The following is a 14414-nucleotide window of genomic DNA, read 5'->3' as shown; positions in this document are numbered from 1 at the left end:
CTGCTGTAGAAATGTCTTTCTCAAAGAAAGCCAAATCATGGTACCAAAAAAGAAAGGAAAGAAAGGAGGAGGAGAGAAAACAAAATGAGGGGAAACAATTGGTAACTGACTTCTTTTCAAAGAAACGTGAGCACAAACTAAAAAATGAAATCCATGGAGCTAAACTGCTTGAATATCTCCGTGACTGTTAGTGCTAAAAACAAACTGAGACAACCCATAAAGAGCAGAACATACACTTTCAAATCATAATTTGGTTATACTTGTAATCTGAGGTAAAGGCTAAATAAATAAACTACACTAGCAAAGCTGTTTGCATATAACACACCATTGTAATAGCCTAATTTAAAACATGTGCTATAGGCTATAATGTCTATAATTAGCAATAATAGGCTAATCAGTGTCACATAGCTTGGTAGCTCATCGGTAGATACATATCATGTCAACATTATAGTTATGTCAGATTCAGTAGATGTTAACATTGTGAAACACATGGCCCTCAGTTTCAGAAACTGTCACAGCAGGGAGCAACAGACCCCTCATCCTCCTCTTTGGTTTTGAAACAAGGGAAGCTTATATCAAAATTAAAGCAAACCATGTTTAGCCATTTTGACTGAAAGGTGTTAAGTAACACCACCATCTTAGTGTGTTTTATTATATTAGGTTACAATTAGGATAAGAGGTTAATATCAGATGTATCCTTCATAGAGAAAGATGATGGAGAAGATGTGATTGAGGATGATGGGAGTGAAGACAGCAGGGAGCATGAGTGTTGCTCTGAGCACAGTGTGGAAATGAAAGATGAGGAACTGGAAAGTAGGCAGACCAGTGCAGATCAGTTTTTTGCCAGAGGATCCAGCACTATGGCCAGATGAATTAATCAGAGAGACACCATAGTACACAGGCTGGCAAGTAGAGGTACAGAGAAAACCAACAAAATGTAGGAGTAACCACAGTAAAGTAGGCTACAGAATGTTGACAAAGGAGGTTTGAAATGTGTCATCAGGCTACTCTAAGCATTACAGTTAATAGTTATTACCCTTTAAACATCTAGGCCTACAGATTCATGTGTACAGAGGCACGATTATTTTTTTTTGGGGGGGGGGGGGGTGTGTTGAGGAACATGGGGGCCCATCAGGACTACCCATGTATAGGGCCCAGGGTCTGGTGCTCCTTACATATACCTACGCTCTCCGTCTCTGTAAGATTGGGAATGATTGAGATTTCTCTCGGCACAGCTACCAGAAGACTTCACACTTTCAGACATGTTGCTCACGTCACATCTACGTCTTCAACCTCAGTTGGAGGCTGCGCAGTAACGTTCAGCCATCACCAGAAAAGTGCTTCTAATAGACTTCACTGGTCTCAAAGCAACAGGCTCTATTGGTCCATTTTATATATGTCAACGGGTGAAGGACATGCTACTTCTGGTGGCACATGCCATTAAAAATCTAACTCCTACTGCGCCATGACGTGAACTCCGCTCTCTAATTTTGAAAGCGTTGTGTTTAATGGTGACACCACGTGGTGTTATTTCATTTTGAGATTAGCATTGGATATTGAAGTTCATACGTGTTTGGCCGAGTGGCTCAATATCCATGGTGGGATTTAATGAATTCTGTTTCTCAATATAATTTAAGACACTTTCACACTCAGAATCATAAGTTCTGTTAGTCATGAAGGTGCTGCAGAGTTTGAGGTTAACAAAGTAAAATAAATACGGAGAAACACGTTAAAGTAAATCCAGTGAATGTGGTATATCTGAATGATTATTAATGTAGAATATCTGAATGATTATTCATGTTACCTGTGGAGCTGCAGCAGCTTTGTGGACTCCTTCAGGGCAGATGTGTTTCCAGATGTAACTGACTCGGCTTCTGCTATTTGAAAACTACAAAACTCATAATTACAACAACTCTGAAGTGACATGAAAGCAGCATAAGACTCAGCTTTGAGCTAAATGCTAACCGTGATGATAAGATGTTTATATTTGAATCTTTGTTTTACGAAGTTGACAATAATTTTTAAGCACGTAGAAAATCTTTCCAGACTCAAGAGTTTTCCAGCGGTTTATTTTAGTAACAAAAATAAATTATCATTTTCTAAGACATTGTGAATACATCAAAACATAAAAGATCAGCATTGTTTAAACTTTTTTTATTTTTTTTTATTCATAACAGTGCATAGTAATAAACATTTCTGTCAATATGCCAGAGTTAGCTAGATGGCTATTTTTCATCTGCAGTCCCTAGACAGATGGTAAAAGTCACCCTGCGGCCATCTTCCATTTAAACTCAACATTACTACAAGTATTAATGTAGAGCGAGCTGGTCTGTGAGAGACTTTATACTCGTTACAGCAGCTTAAATGCAACACAACAGATGAGACAAATTTCTAAACAAAATATGATAGGAAATAGAAAAATAAGAATAAGAGTAACATTAGTAATATGCACATTATAAACATCTCTTGAATTACAAAACCTGTACATATATACATCTGTAACGTATCATTTCAAACCGGTACATCTCCAAACAAAATAAAAATATCAAAAGTCCTACCTCTCTATAAATCTGGTAACAATCTCCACTTCACAAATTACAGACCTGTCTCATTACTATAACTATTCTCCAAAATTCTTGATAAACTTAAGAAAATTGAATATTTGCTTGAATAAATTCATAGATAAACACAAACTAACGACTCAATTTAGATGTATTCTTAGCTTGACACGTTCATTTCATGTGAGCCGCTGCTGAAGGCTTCCCTGTGGACTGCAAATGTGTAGAAATGTAGTGGAGTAGAAAGTACAGATTATTGCTGCAAAATGTAACGAAGTAAAAGTCAAAAGTTTGTTTACTGAAAAAAAAATTCTAACAAATTTAGAATCCCGAAAACGTGATGAAGATTTTAAAGCCTAAATACATGTTTATAACACGTCTATTCACAGGCCAGAAGGTGGCCCCAGTGAGTAAGGTAACCATGGAGATAAAGTCAAGTTCAGACCAAAGATTTACAACGAGAAGCTGCAGCATTCTGAAGGCCGCTAGTTTACACCAATGAGATGATGTATCATCTCCTTAGAAACCACTCTCTAACTTCAGACTTTTAAACATTTTTGTCGCTTTTCGAAATTGTTTCATTTTCTTTCATTTTAGCCAACAATAAAAAAATCCATTGTCACCTTCTTGAATGCTTTTGGCGGTTTCACTGACGTTTTTGACCCAGCAGTGAGAAGTTTTATCTGACAGGAGGAGACTCTTCCTCCTACAGAGGACACAGAGACACTGAGGAACCACGGCACAACCTGATCCCAAACGCAGGATAAAGAGGTTCAGTGAATGTGGTGTTGAAGGTGTGGAGGTGGATCAGTAAGTCAGAGGAGACTTCGTAGAAGGACAGAGAGCCAGCAGGACAGTCCACATACACTGCTACTCTATCAGAGACAGAGGAGGAGGAGATGGTGGTTTTTCTGTCATTGTGACTGACCGAGTAACCACGATCAGAGCAGTTCAGACTCCAGGACTGATCATTACCTCCAAACACACTGTCAGGACTCTGTCCTCTCCTCCTGATTCCTCTGTAACTCACTGCTACATCAACCCCTCCTCTCCTCTCGACCTCCCAGTAGCAGCGACCAGTCAGACCATCTCTACACAGCAGCTGAGGCCTGGAGTCAAACCTCTCTGGATGATCAGGATATGGCTGATCCTCTAACACACATGTCACCGTCCTGTTGTTGTCAGACAGTTTGAGGTTTCTGTGTGCTGTGTTTGTGTCGACTGTGAGTTCACAGGAATCTGACGGAGAGAACAAGACACAACACAGCTGCAGTTATTAACCAATCAGCACTTTGATGATGACATCAGAGGGTTGAATGAGTGATGTCACATTTTGATGAATGAAATTAAAAACACACTTACACTTCCTCAGACCTGGTGTCAACCATCTGACTCCAGCAGGCTCCACCCTGAAAGGAGGAGGAGGGAGGGGGGTCAGAGCAGCATGGACACATGGACATTAAATCACTCTCACCCACATATTAGATGTTTTCAGACCGGAGGAACTTTTATAGTTTTAAGCACCCAACTTTTTGTTGTGTTCACACCGTAGGTGTTTTGAGAGACTTTAGCTCCTATTCCAGTGACTGTGCTCTCCCAGCACAAGAGGCACTTTATAAAGTGATTGGTCCAGACGTCAGTATACGTCTCTGATTGATGACATTCATTCACACACTCTTGTCACAGCAGAGAAAGCACATTGGTTTCTGCTAAGCTAGGCTAAACCTGTACTGGATTTATCTCTGTAGAGATGAAAGATATCCTGGTAATAATTTGATCACTGGGGTATTTCTCAAAATGACAGTTTCTTTACCATGCAGATATCTGTCCAAACAGCGTAGAATATTAACAGGGAGTTATTTTGATTCCTATGGATGATCTCCTTGACACTTCCTACACAAATATCTCCTTTTTTATATTCATCAGTGTTTCTACCGGAGAGTGTCCAGTCTCCAGAGTGGATCCTCCAGTCTTTCTGACAGTAGCTTCACTCCTGAGTCTCCTGGATTATTGTAGCTCATGTCCAGCTCTCTCAGATGGGAGGGGTTGAAGCTCAGAGCTGAGACCAGAGAAGTACAGCCTTCCTCTGAGATCAGACAGCCTGACAGACTGAAAACACACAGAACAACACACAGGAACCCTCTGTCAACACGTGGAGCCATGGTCTTTGTTCAGGTACATTTTTACATTGAGACGGTTCAACACAAAGAGTTGACTTTGTTAATGAATCCTGACCTGAGAGTCTCCAGCCTGCAGTGTGGACTCTTCAGTCCATCATTGATCAGCTCCAGTCCTGAATCTTGCAGGTTGTTGTTACTCAGGTCCAGCTCTCTCAGACTAGAGGACTGGGAGCTAAGAACTGAGGACAGATCTTCACAGCTTTTTTCTGACAGCTTACAGCAACTCAGTCTGGAGAGACAACAGGAACAAGTGTTTAAATGTAAAGTCTAGACTAGTTGTGGGAAATAATAGTGATTTACCATCTGCCCCGAAAGCTAGTGTTAGCAGCTAACCACTGGTTTGCGGTAGCTTGTTTAAAGCTAGAGGCGCATTCGATTAGCATAAAAACATATCCCAGAGAACATTTGACTTGGTACACATATGTTATTAACGGTGTTTGGTGTTTTTTGCTCCCAACGGCGCCTTCCTGGCAGTGTGGAAATGGTTATGTTTAGGATTAAGGTTAGGGTTAGCTGCCTGGAAGGCGCCGTTCGAGGCAAAAAACACCATCAAGGATTTCTAGATCTCTGCCACAGTTCATATTTCATGCTTTATGATGTGTGATTATAAATAAAAACAAAATACTTTGGAAACATTCAAAGCTGATGTGATCCAAACAGCTGATATGATCCAAACAGCTGATGGGATCCAAAATAAAGTCAGTAACTTGATCTGACCTGAGAGTCTCCAGCCTGCAGTGTGGACTCTTCAGTCCAGCCGACAGCTTCTTCCCTCCTGAATCCTCCATCTTGTTGTTACTCAGGTCCAGCTCTCTCAGACTAGAAGACTGGGAGCTGAGAACTAATGACTGATCTTCACAGCTTCTCTCTGATAGATTACAGCCACTCAACCTAAAAAGGATATTCAGACAGTCCATTTAATACTTGATAAATTAAGAAATAAAGAGCTTAGGTTGTAATCTTTTTTAATAAAGGTAGAATAACCTGAGAGTCTCCAGCCTGCAGTGTGGACTCATCAGTCCAGCCGACAGCTGCTTCACTCCTGAATCCTCCAGCTCGTTGTTACTCAGGTCCAGCTCTCTCAGACTAGAGGATTTAGAGCTGAGAACTAATGACAGATCTTCACAGCTTCTCTTTGACAGATTACAGCCACTCAACCTAAAAAGGATATTCAGACAGTCCATTTAATAATTTTGAAATTGAGAAATAAAGAGCTTAGGTAGTAATCTTTTTTTAATAAAGGTAGAATAACCTGAGAGTCTCCAGCCTGCAGTGTGGACTCTTCAGTCCAGCTGACAGCTGCTTCACTCCTGAATCCTCCAGCTTGTTGCTACTCAGGTCCAGCTCTCTCAGACTAGAGGACTCAGAGCTGAGAACTGAGGACAGAGCTTCACAGCTTCTCTCTGTGAGATTACAGGCACTCAGTCTGGAGAGACAACAGGAAGGAAACAAGATATTTATATTTGACTCCTGTTGAAAGATATCAGAGTATTTAATGATGAATAAATCCCACGTACAGAGCTTTGTTGGAGGCTTTGACCACTGGCAGCAGCCTCAGAAGAGCCTCCTCTGAAGCGGAGTATTTCTTCAGGTCAAACACGTCCAGATCTTCTTCTGATGACAGTAAGATGAAGCCCAGAGCTGACCACTGAGCAGGAGACAGTTTATCTGTGGAGAGACTTCCTGATCTCAGGGCCTGTTGGAGCTCCTCCACTAGAGAATCATCATTCAGTTCATTCAGACAGTGGAACAGATTGATGCTTCTCTCTGCAGACCAATTCTCACTGATCTTCTTCTTCATGTACTCGACTGTTTCCTGATTGGTCTGTGAGCTACTTCCTGTCTGTGTCACCAGGCCTCGTAGGAGATTCTGATTGGTCTGCAGTGAAAGACCCAGGAGGAAGCGGAGGAACAAGTCCAGATGTCCATTTGGACTCTGTAAGGCCTTGTCCACAGCACTCTGGTAGAAACCTGTTGATGTTGTTTGTTCTTCTGCCAGCAGGTTGACTCCAGAGTTGGTGAATGTCAGATGGACATGAAGAGCAGCCAGGAACTCCTGAACACTCAGATGGATGAAGCTGAAGACCTTGTCCTGGTACAGTCCTCTCTCCTCTTTAAAGATCTGTGTAAACACTCCTGAGTACACTGAGGCTGCTGTGATATTGATGCCACAGTCTGTCAGGTCTGATTCATGGAAGATCAGGTTGCCTTTCTGCAGCTGCTCAAAAGCCAGTTTTCCCAGAGACTCGATCATCTTCCTGGTGTCTGGACTCCAGTGTAGATCTGTCTCAGCTCGTCCATCATACTTGATGTTCTTCACTTTGGACTGAACCACCAGGAAGTGGATGTACTTCTCAGTCAGGGTCTTGGGCAGCTCTCCTCCCTCGCTGGTCTTCAACACGTCCTCCAGAACTGTAGCAGTGATCCAGCAGAAGATTGGGATGTGACACATGATGTGGAGGCTTTGTGATGTCTTGATGTGGGAGAGGATTCTGTTGGCCTGCTCCTCATCTCTGAATGTCTTCGTGAAGTACTCCTCCTTCTGTGGGTCAGTGAACCCTCTGACCTCTGTCACCATGTCAACACACTCAGGATGGATCTGATTGGCTGCTGCAGGTCGTGTGGTTATCCAGAGGCGAGCAGAGGGAAGCAGTTTCCCCCTGATGAGGTTTGTCAGCAGCACACCTACTGTGGTGGACTTTGTAACATCAGTCAGGATCTCAGTGTTGAGGAAGTCCAGAGGAAGTCGACACTCATCCAGACCGTCAAAAATGAACACCACCTGGAACTCAAACCTGCAGATTCCTGCTTCTTTAGTTTCACTAAAGAAGTGATCAACAAGTTCAACCAAACTGAACTTCTTCTCTTTCAGCACATTCAGCTCTCTGAAGGTGAATGGAAATATGAACTGGATGTCCTGGTTGGCTTTGTCTTCAGCCCAGTCCAGAGTGAACCTTTGTGTTAAGACTGTTTTCCCGATGCCAGCCACTCCCATTGTCATCACTGTTCTGATTGGTTCATCTCTTCCAGGTGGGGTTTTAAAGATGTCTTCTCGTCTGATTGTTGTTTCTGGTCTGTCTGGTTTCCTGGATGCTGTTTCAATCTTTCTGACCTTATGATCAACATTGACCTCTGCAGTCCCTTTCTTTGTGATGTAGATCTCTGTGAACATCTGATTCAGAGGGGTTGGGTTTCCTGCTTTATCATTCCCGTCAAACACACGCTGGAACTTCTCCTGCATCTTAGATTTAAGTTTACGTTTACCGTCTGCAGTAATACTTTCTGAATGAATACAGAACAAAGAAAATCAGTAAGTAATTTTTTTATAGAAAACAGGAAATTATTTCTGTTCATCTCTGGAGACATTAGCAAACATCCCAACTATCCATTAAGTTAAATCTTTAAAGAAATCCTCTTACTGCTCTGCAAACGGTCAGCCAGCTTGTACTCCTTCTTTTTTCTCAGGTGGTGCAGTGTGATTTTCATAAATGCCTCTCTGATGCTCCTGTGCTCTTCATCCTCATGCTCCCTCTGACTCTCTGAGCATTCTGGGTAATCTGGACTCAGAAGCTTCTGGAACGTCTTCAGCTCATCCTCCATAAAACATTCAAGGTCCTCCTTCAGCAGCTGGAACAGAAGATTGTATAATTAACAAATCAAACTGAAATCATGGAAGCAAACATCAGATCCATGTTGGACAGACGGACAATCCACTGGTCTGAAAAGTGCAGCAAGGAGATGATTGTGAACAGAATAGAAGTAAAAGTAGTTGTTGTACATGTACAGACCATAAATAGGTCTGGTTGATGCTGCTGGGCAGACTGACCACTGGGAACCTCTGAACTCTCCTGGTCCACTCTGTGGAGGAATCCGGAAGAATTAGCTCACATATAGCATTATGAGCATTAGCTCATAATGTCTGTCCACACAGAAGGTCAAAACACAAAGCATTTCAAGAAAAACTTCATTATTTCACAAAACACAACAGACATTTTGTGAGACCCAAACCGGAAAAGGAAGGTACTGTAAGTATTGGTCAATGATTCCTCCCTGATTGGATGCACTAGCTGTTTGTGACAAATGGAAGATCTTCTCTTTTTGGATTTAAGGCAGACTGGGTGTCTTGCAGCACATTGATGCCTCACAGATATGGATGATGAAGTAAAGTAAAACATTAAATTGCTGTGCAGCAGTTCAAAACCAAGGAAGCAGAAACGCTTGGCTGAAAAGACATTTATTGCATGCATCATTTTAAAATGTTGCTCCCTTAGTATTAGTTTTAATCATAAATGCCCGGCACAGGCTGGTTAGGCCACAGACTGGGAGTCTCCATGTGCACTTTCTAGTTTAGTTTATGTGCAGCAACATGCAAACCGGTTGGGTGAATATACGGTAGATCTGCTAGTGTGGTGATGATTAAATAACTCTCTGTCACATCAATGGTCTTATAAAACAGATGTGCCGATCAGTTATACGAGATAACGACAGCTCAGCAAACAAACATTTACCTGAGAAAAAGTCTGTATGGTTCAGAGTAATGATATAAACACAAATCACCCCAAAGGACTGATGATTTTCTATCAGCTATATAACCTTAGAACTAAACTAAATTGATTTGGTGATCGGACCAATGCTATTTAAGCAATAACTCAAATGTATCTCAGCTCGTACATACAGAACATGGTCACATGGTACCTGTAATTTATGTTACACAACAGAGTTTTCACTATAATGTATTTCAATGATAAAACATGAGACTACTTTTGCTACAGAGGAAGTTGGACAAGAGGCTACGATGAGTTGTGGTAACTTGACGTCACTTTCACAAAAAAAATCTGAATTTTGAGTTATAACTGACCAGTCTGATGTAAATAAGGGTCTGTATGTGCGTAACAGCACTGTGCTTTGACGCAGCACTTCAGAGGCTTCAGATTTTTCACCATATAAATCAGCCGGGTTTAGATGCTGCCGGGATTTAATCAAATGAAGCAAAAACTTTATATCCAATATAAAGCAGCTGTGGACAGTAAATACTGAATCGCCTTCAACGTAGACTCATTTACTAACTTTCAATATGTCATGTTATTTTCTGTGCCTATTTTGGTTGAAAAGTGTTATTAAAATTATTTATATTTTAAGCATTAATTCGTTGTTGCAGCACATCTGCAGCAACGGTGCCTGATTAACGGTAAACTAACCTATGATATATATTGCGATATGAAAAAAGACAAGGTGACATAATATAGCTCTATTTGGAAATAATAAATAATTCTTGACTACTGGGGTAATTTTGTAGGAGAGTGCATCTACATAAAAAATAAAAAAGGAACTTTTCTAATGTGAACCATTCTTTGTTTAACTTTAATGCTTTACAATCACCAACGCAAGTAAGTAGCTGATAGTAATAATGCATGCATGTTGCTTCCTCTAAATTTCAGGTTGTGGTCGACTAACGAGGCCTGCTTGTTTGATTGTAATAGGTGGTTTGCTGTGCATGCAGAGCCTGCAAGTCACACAGTAGCAACAAACTGTGTATCCAAGAACACTTGCACAGATGGTGCAATTTAGGTTATATCAGACACAGACTGCTGTTGTAGATTAGTGTTACGTTTCCAGGTTCTGACCCCTAACGTTAGTTGGGACAGACGCCTTGTTTGTTTAGGCTAACTATATTAGCTTTAGCCAGGCAGGGAACAGCTTTATGTGGCGAAAAATGTCCATGCGACATCGTGATTACATTGTATTAATCAGGTGATTTATTTAGTCTTTGCAGCGAACATGAAACACTGACTACTGTAGCTTCACTACCCATGGAAAAGTATGTGCATCACTGTGTCAGGAGCAGCTGCTGCTAACGGTACTTTTCTAAACACGGAGAGCCTCACTTCCCATAACAATAAACCCTGTCGGACTAACGTCACATGGCCTCCTGTCTTAAAGGGGAAGGCTCGGCCGGTAACAATCACGTAAAAGGTGAAAGTTTACTTTTCTATCAAGCAGCAAAAAGGTTTTAGCATCAACATTGCAAAGTACTGCGATGTGACTAGCACGCATGCGCACATGGCAATGTAGATGATTAAACAGAATATCGTGCAGCCCTATTTGTTGTATACTCCGAACTGCTATATAGTAGCTATAATAACAGCTGTCGCCCCAAATTGACTGTCCATGGGACTGTGTTCTGAACTGTTCCTGTCGTAGTTGACGTGTGTTTTAATAATGTTCTGTTAATGTTTTGGGTGTGCTTTTATGTTATTTGGGTTTTAGTTTTGTCTGGTTAATTTAGTGCTCATGTTTATCTACTGTACATATATCGGTGTTACCATGACAGAGACCCTGGTTGGGGATTGATGGCCTCTGGGCAGTGAGTCTGTATATATTGCCAAATAAATAGCTGAGAAAATGTTAACTCTGTCTCCTGTCCTTTTCATGATTATTTAACACCGCCATCAATTCCAAGTATTCCTATTGGAATTTGCTTTTGCATGAACTGGGGTAGATGCTCCATATTCATGCGCCATCTTGAAATACGTTAGCCGGTAAGGGACATACAGGACACACTGCTCCGCCTTTCGCGTTTTCACTGTCACATGATAAACTCACAGGTGCTGCTAATGCTGCTAATGGGTATTGTCCAGTCCTTCCAGAAAAATGAAGAGTTTTTTTGTGATTGTTGTGGGCAAACATCCTTGATTATGCGGCACATTTTCTTAAAAAATGCGATGGAATATGCGGGATATTTATGCAATTTTATGCGATGAAATTGCGGGAACTTGCAAAAACTGGTCTTTGATGAAAAAGAGACAAAAAATGTATTAGAGGAAGGTGCTAGGCTGTGGGGCACGTTGTGTGTGAGGGTCTGTTCGACCCAACCAGCGGACAAAAAATTCAACCCGCAGCAACACTTTGCGTGCACCTGAGCAACCACGTGCAGCTCCTGGCCAATAAGGTGGGTGGGAGTCGGCCACTGGAGGACTTCACTACACATGAACAGCCAATAAGGCACAGGCGTGTGGTTGTTGATCTCGACGTGTGTTTAGTAATTTTTCGGCAGCTACAAGACATTAATTCCGAGCACTATCACACGTTTTTAGTAAATATCGTCCGATAATGATCGGTGGTTGATCAATCGGGGCACCCCTTGTTCTTTCAAATGTTTTGTAATGTTGATGACGTTATAAAGTAACTGAAGATGACTTACTCTTCCTTTGGATGTCCTCTGAAAGCTAGTGGTTGCCCCATTGACCGGTCACTTTTCATGGACACACAGCTGGGTTCATGTTGAGGTTCAGAATCATCAGAGTCCGGTGCCAAAACCATCCTGTTAGAGAGGAAGACCACCAGAGAGATGAATGTGTAAAATGTAATCCTTCTGTCCTCCTGTAGGGACAAAATTTTATTATGAGAATTAATCTCAACATTTATAAATAAACAGAATCAGGAGGAAGTAGAGCGGGGGTTAGGAGATACAAGCAGTACCTCCTAATAGAGGATGGATACCCGACCCGAGCCTGGCGGTAGCTGGCGGGCCGGCCAGGTTCGGACAGATATTTAGAAATTATGTTCAGGGTCGGGCTCGGTCACATCAGCGTGATAAGGCATTGAACATTTTAAATAAAAAATAAAATGGAGTGAAAGTGTGGCTACAGTTTTCCAAACTTCACGCAGACTGTTTACTACATTATAATATTTTAAATATACTGTATGTATATATATTTTTATACAAGATGGCTGTGCAGTAAATGTTACACTTCTGAGACCACAGTGTTCTCTGTGTCCTGGTGACTGACTGAGAGGCTGGAGGTTGTAGGGCAAGGCAACTTTATTTCTATATCTCTCTATATATTCAACATTGCTGGCTGCTCTTCTTCTGTAGTCTCTTCTGCAACTAAAAGCAAAACTACCACCTTCTGCTACTGGAGCTAAAACTCTTGTTTTTGTCTCAAAACGCCATTTAAAAACCAAAGTGTAGTAATGTGACCTCAGAGTTCAGCTGGACGACAGGCTTCAGTGGGCTGGAAACACAGAGACCCTCTACAAGAAGACCAACCACCCAATGAGACAACACTTCTTCAACAACTCACCTCAATTTTCTTCTTAACATTTCAATTTCCCTTATTATTGGATTTGGCTCCATCAATTCTCTCCGCTCCATTTCAAATTGCCTCTCATCCATTTTAATTCTCCTCTCGATTACAGGTCACCTTCTTTTTCTAACATAGAGGTGGCTTCATGGACACACAGCTGGGTTCAGGTTCAGCAGGGTCTGGTCTCTGATGGGTCCTGTTAGAAAGAGAGGAAGACCACCAGAGAGGTAAATCCACTTTTTAATCTTCAGAAACAGAATCTGCTGGAGAAACTAGAAGCTATCAACCAGAAAATAAAGTCTGAAGCTCTTCACTGAATGCTTTCTGCTCTCTGCTCATCCTGTTCTATCATTCATTGTCTTTCTGAAAGAACAGGACCATTATAAAGACTCTAGCACTAATGTTATCTTGTTAGTCCTCTAATGGAGCCAAGACTTCATCATGAGAATATTATATATTAGACTTTAGAAACAATGGATGTAGCATCTGTGATGTCCACAGCATTACAAATCATAATATCAGTTAATATGACAATAAAACTGTTTCCACAGCAGCTGCTACTTTAAACTAAACTTTCAGGTTTTAAACTCTCTACATTTTATTTTGAAACGTTCCAGGGGAAATGTTAGTGTCCTGTTGTGTCTGACTTTATGATAAAAATAAACTTAACTTCAGGTGTTCAGTCCACTAAATCAACAACATGTAGATTTATCTTCCAAACTTTCTCAGGAAATAAGAAATTACTTTACAGATTCTGAATATTAAAACTAAATCTAATCAGCTAATAAATGATGATAGATTAAACTACTGAACAGTATATAAAGTCACTAAATCAGTGTTTTTATTCTTGTTCTAATCTTTTACTTTTAGTTTACTGTCCCACCAGCAGCTGGAGCCTCATGACTTCTAATGACGAGTAGAGGAAGAATGAGAACTTCATTACTTATAAATACATTATTGTCTGATCAATACCAAAATAATATAAGTTTAGGGAAATAAAAAGTGGGGAAAGTACAAAGGGAAAATGTTACAGAAATCAATAAATACATTTAAAATTAAAGCTGCGAGCAGCGATGGACGGGCCCTCGCGCCTCTGCGCGCGTCGGGGTTACCGGCGGACGCCGCTCCTTGCGACCGTGTAAAATTTGGCACTCAGAAACCGCAAATCGTCACCAATGACAAGGGAACTCCCTTCCGAGTTCAACAATACCTCACACAAGACTCTTCGTCATACGGTTCATTAGCTGTGAAAAGGGGCGTGGCTAAAGCATAGGGGGCGGGTCAAACCATCACCAATGAAGAAGGAAGTCTCTGCTGAGTTCAATGACACCTCACACAAAACCACACATAAGTTTCATGTAAATAGGATGATGTTTGTCATATAAGGCGCATTTCCTGTTGCCAGCGGGGGGCGCTATAACCAAAAGTCATTTTTGGCCTGTAGGTGTTCTCAGACCTGGACCCTTGTCCATTGTGAGAAATTTCGGGGCAGATATGACAACGTGCACTCAAGTTACAACAACTTCTTTGTTCATCGCTACACACTAAAAATGGCCGCCACGCCCACACCGTCTGACGAAAAGTTTTCC

The 14414-nt window shown here is 41.3% G+C and overlaps 1 protein-coding gene across 1 annotated transcript; it reads right to left on the bottom strand.

The window, feature by feature from the left end:
* Positions 1-2212: 2212 nt before the first annotated feature.
* LOC114551250 (NACHT, LRR and PYD domains-containing protein 12-like) lies at positions 2213-13765 on the bottom strand. The gene is made up of 12 exons (XM_028572422.1): positions 13701-13765; positions 8527-8596; positions 8158-8365; positions 7305-8020; positions 6256-7259; positions 5991-6164; positions 5723-5896; positions 5456-5629; positions 4794-4967; positions 4494-4667; positions 3921-3967; positions 2213-3797 (listed from the first exon to the last, which is right to left on the bottom strand). Exons 1-12 carry the CDS (start codon positions 13763-13765, stop codon positions 3265-3267), a joined length of 3513 nt encoding a protein of 1170 aa, XP_028428223.1. The 3' UTR covers positions 2213-3264.
* Between the last annotated feature and the right edge of the window lie 649 nt (positions 13766-14414).

This window comes from Perca flavescens, chromosome 24 (assembly GCF_004354835.1).
Source record: "Perca flavescens isolate YP-PL-M2 chromosome 24, PFLA_1.0, whole genome shotgun sequence".
Classification (NCBI taxonomy): domain Eukaryota; kingdom Metazoa; phylum Chordata; class Actinopteri; order Perciformes; family Percidae; genus Perca; species Perca flavescens.
This window is presented reverse-complemented; position numbering and strand designations above follow the sequence as displayed.

Bases quoted from the DNA above. Each gene is read 5' to 3' on its own strand.
- LOC114551250 (XM_028572422.1), bottom strand. From the start codon at position 13,765: ATGAAGTTCTCATTCTTCCTCTACTCGTCATTAGAAGTCATGAGGCTC. The intron at 8,597-13,700 runs GTAAACTAAAAG...ATTCCTCCACAG, and splicing joins CTCCAGCTGCTGGTGGGACA to AGTGGACCAGGAGAGTTCAG. The intron at 4,968-5,455 runs GTCAGATCAAGT...TTGTCTCTCCAG, and splicing joins TGCAGGCTGGAGACTCTCAG to ACTGAGTTGCTGTAAGCTGT.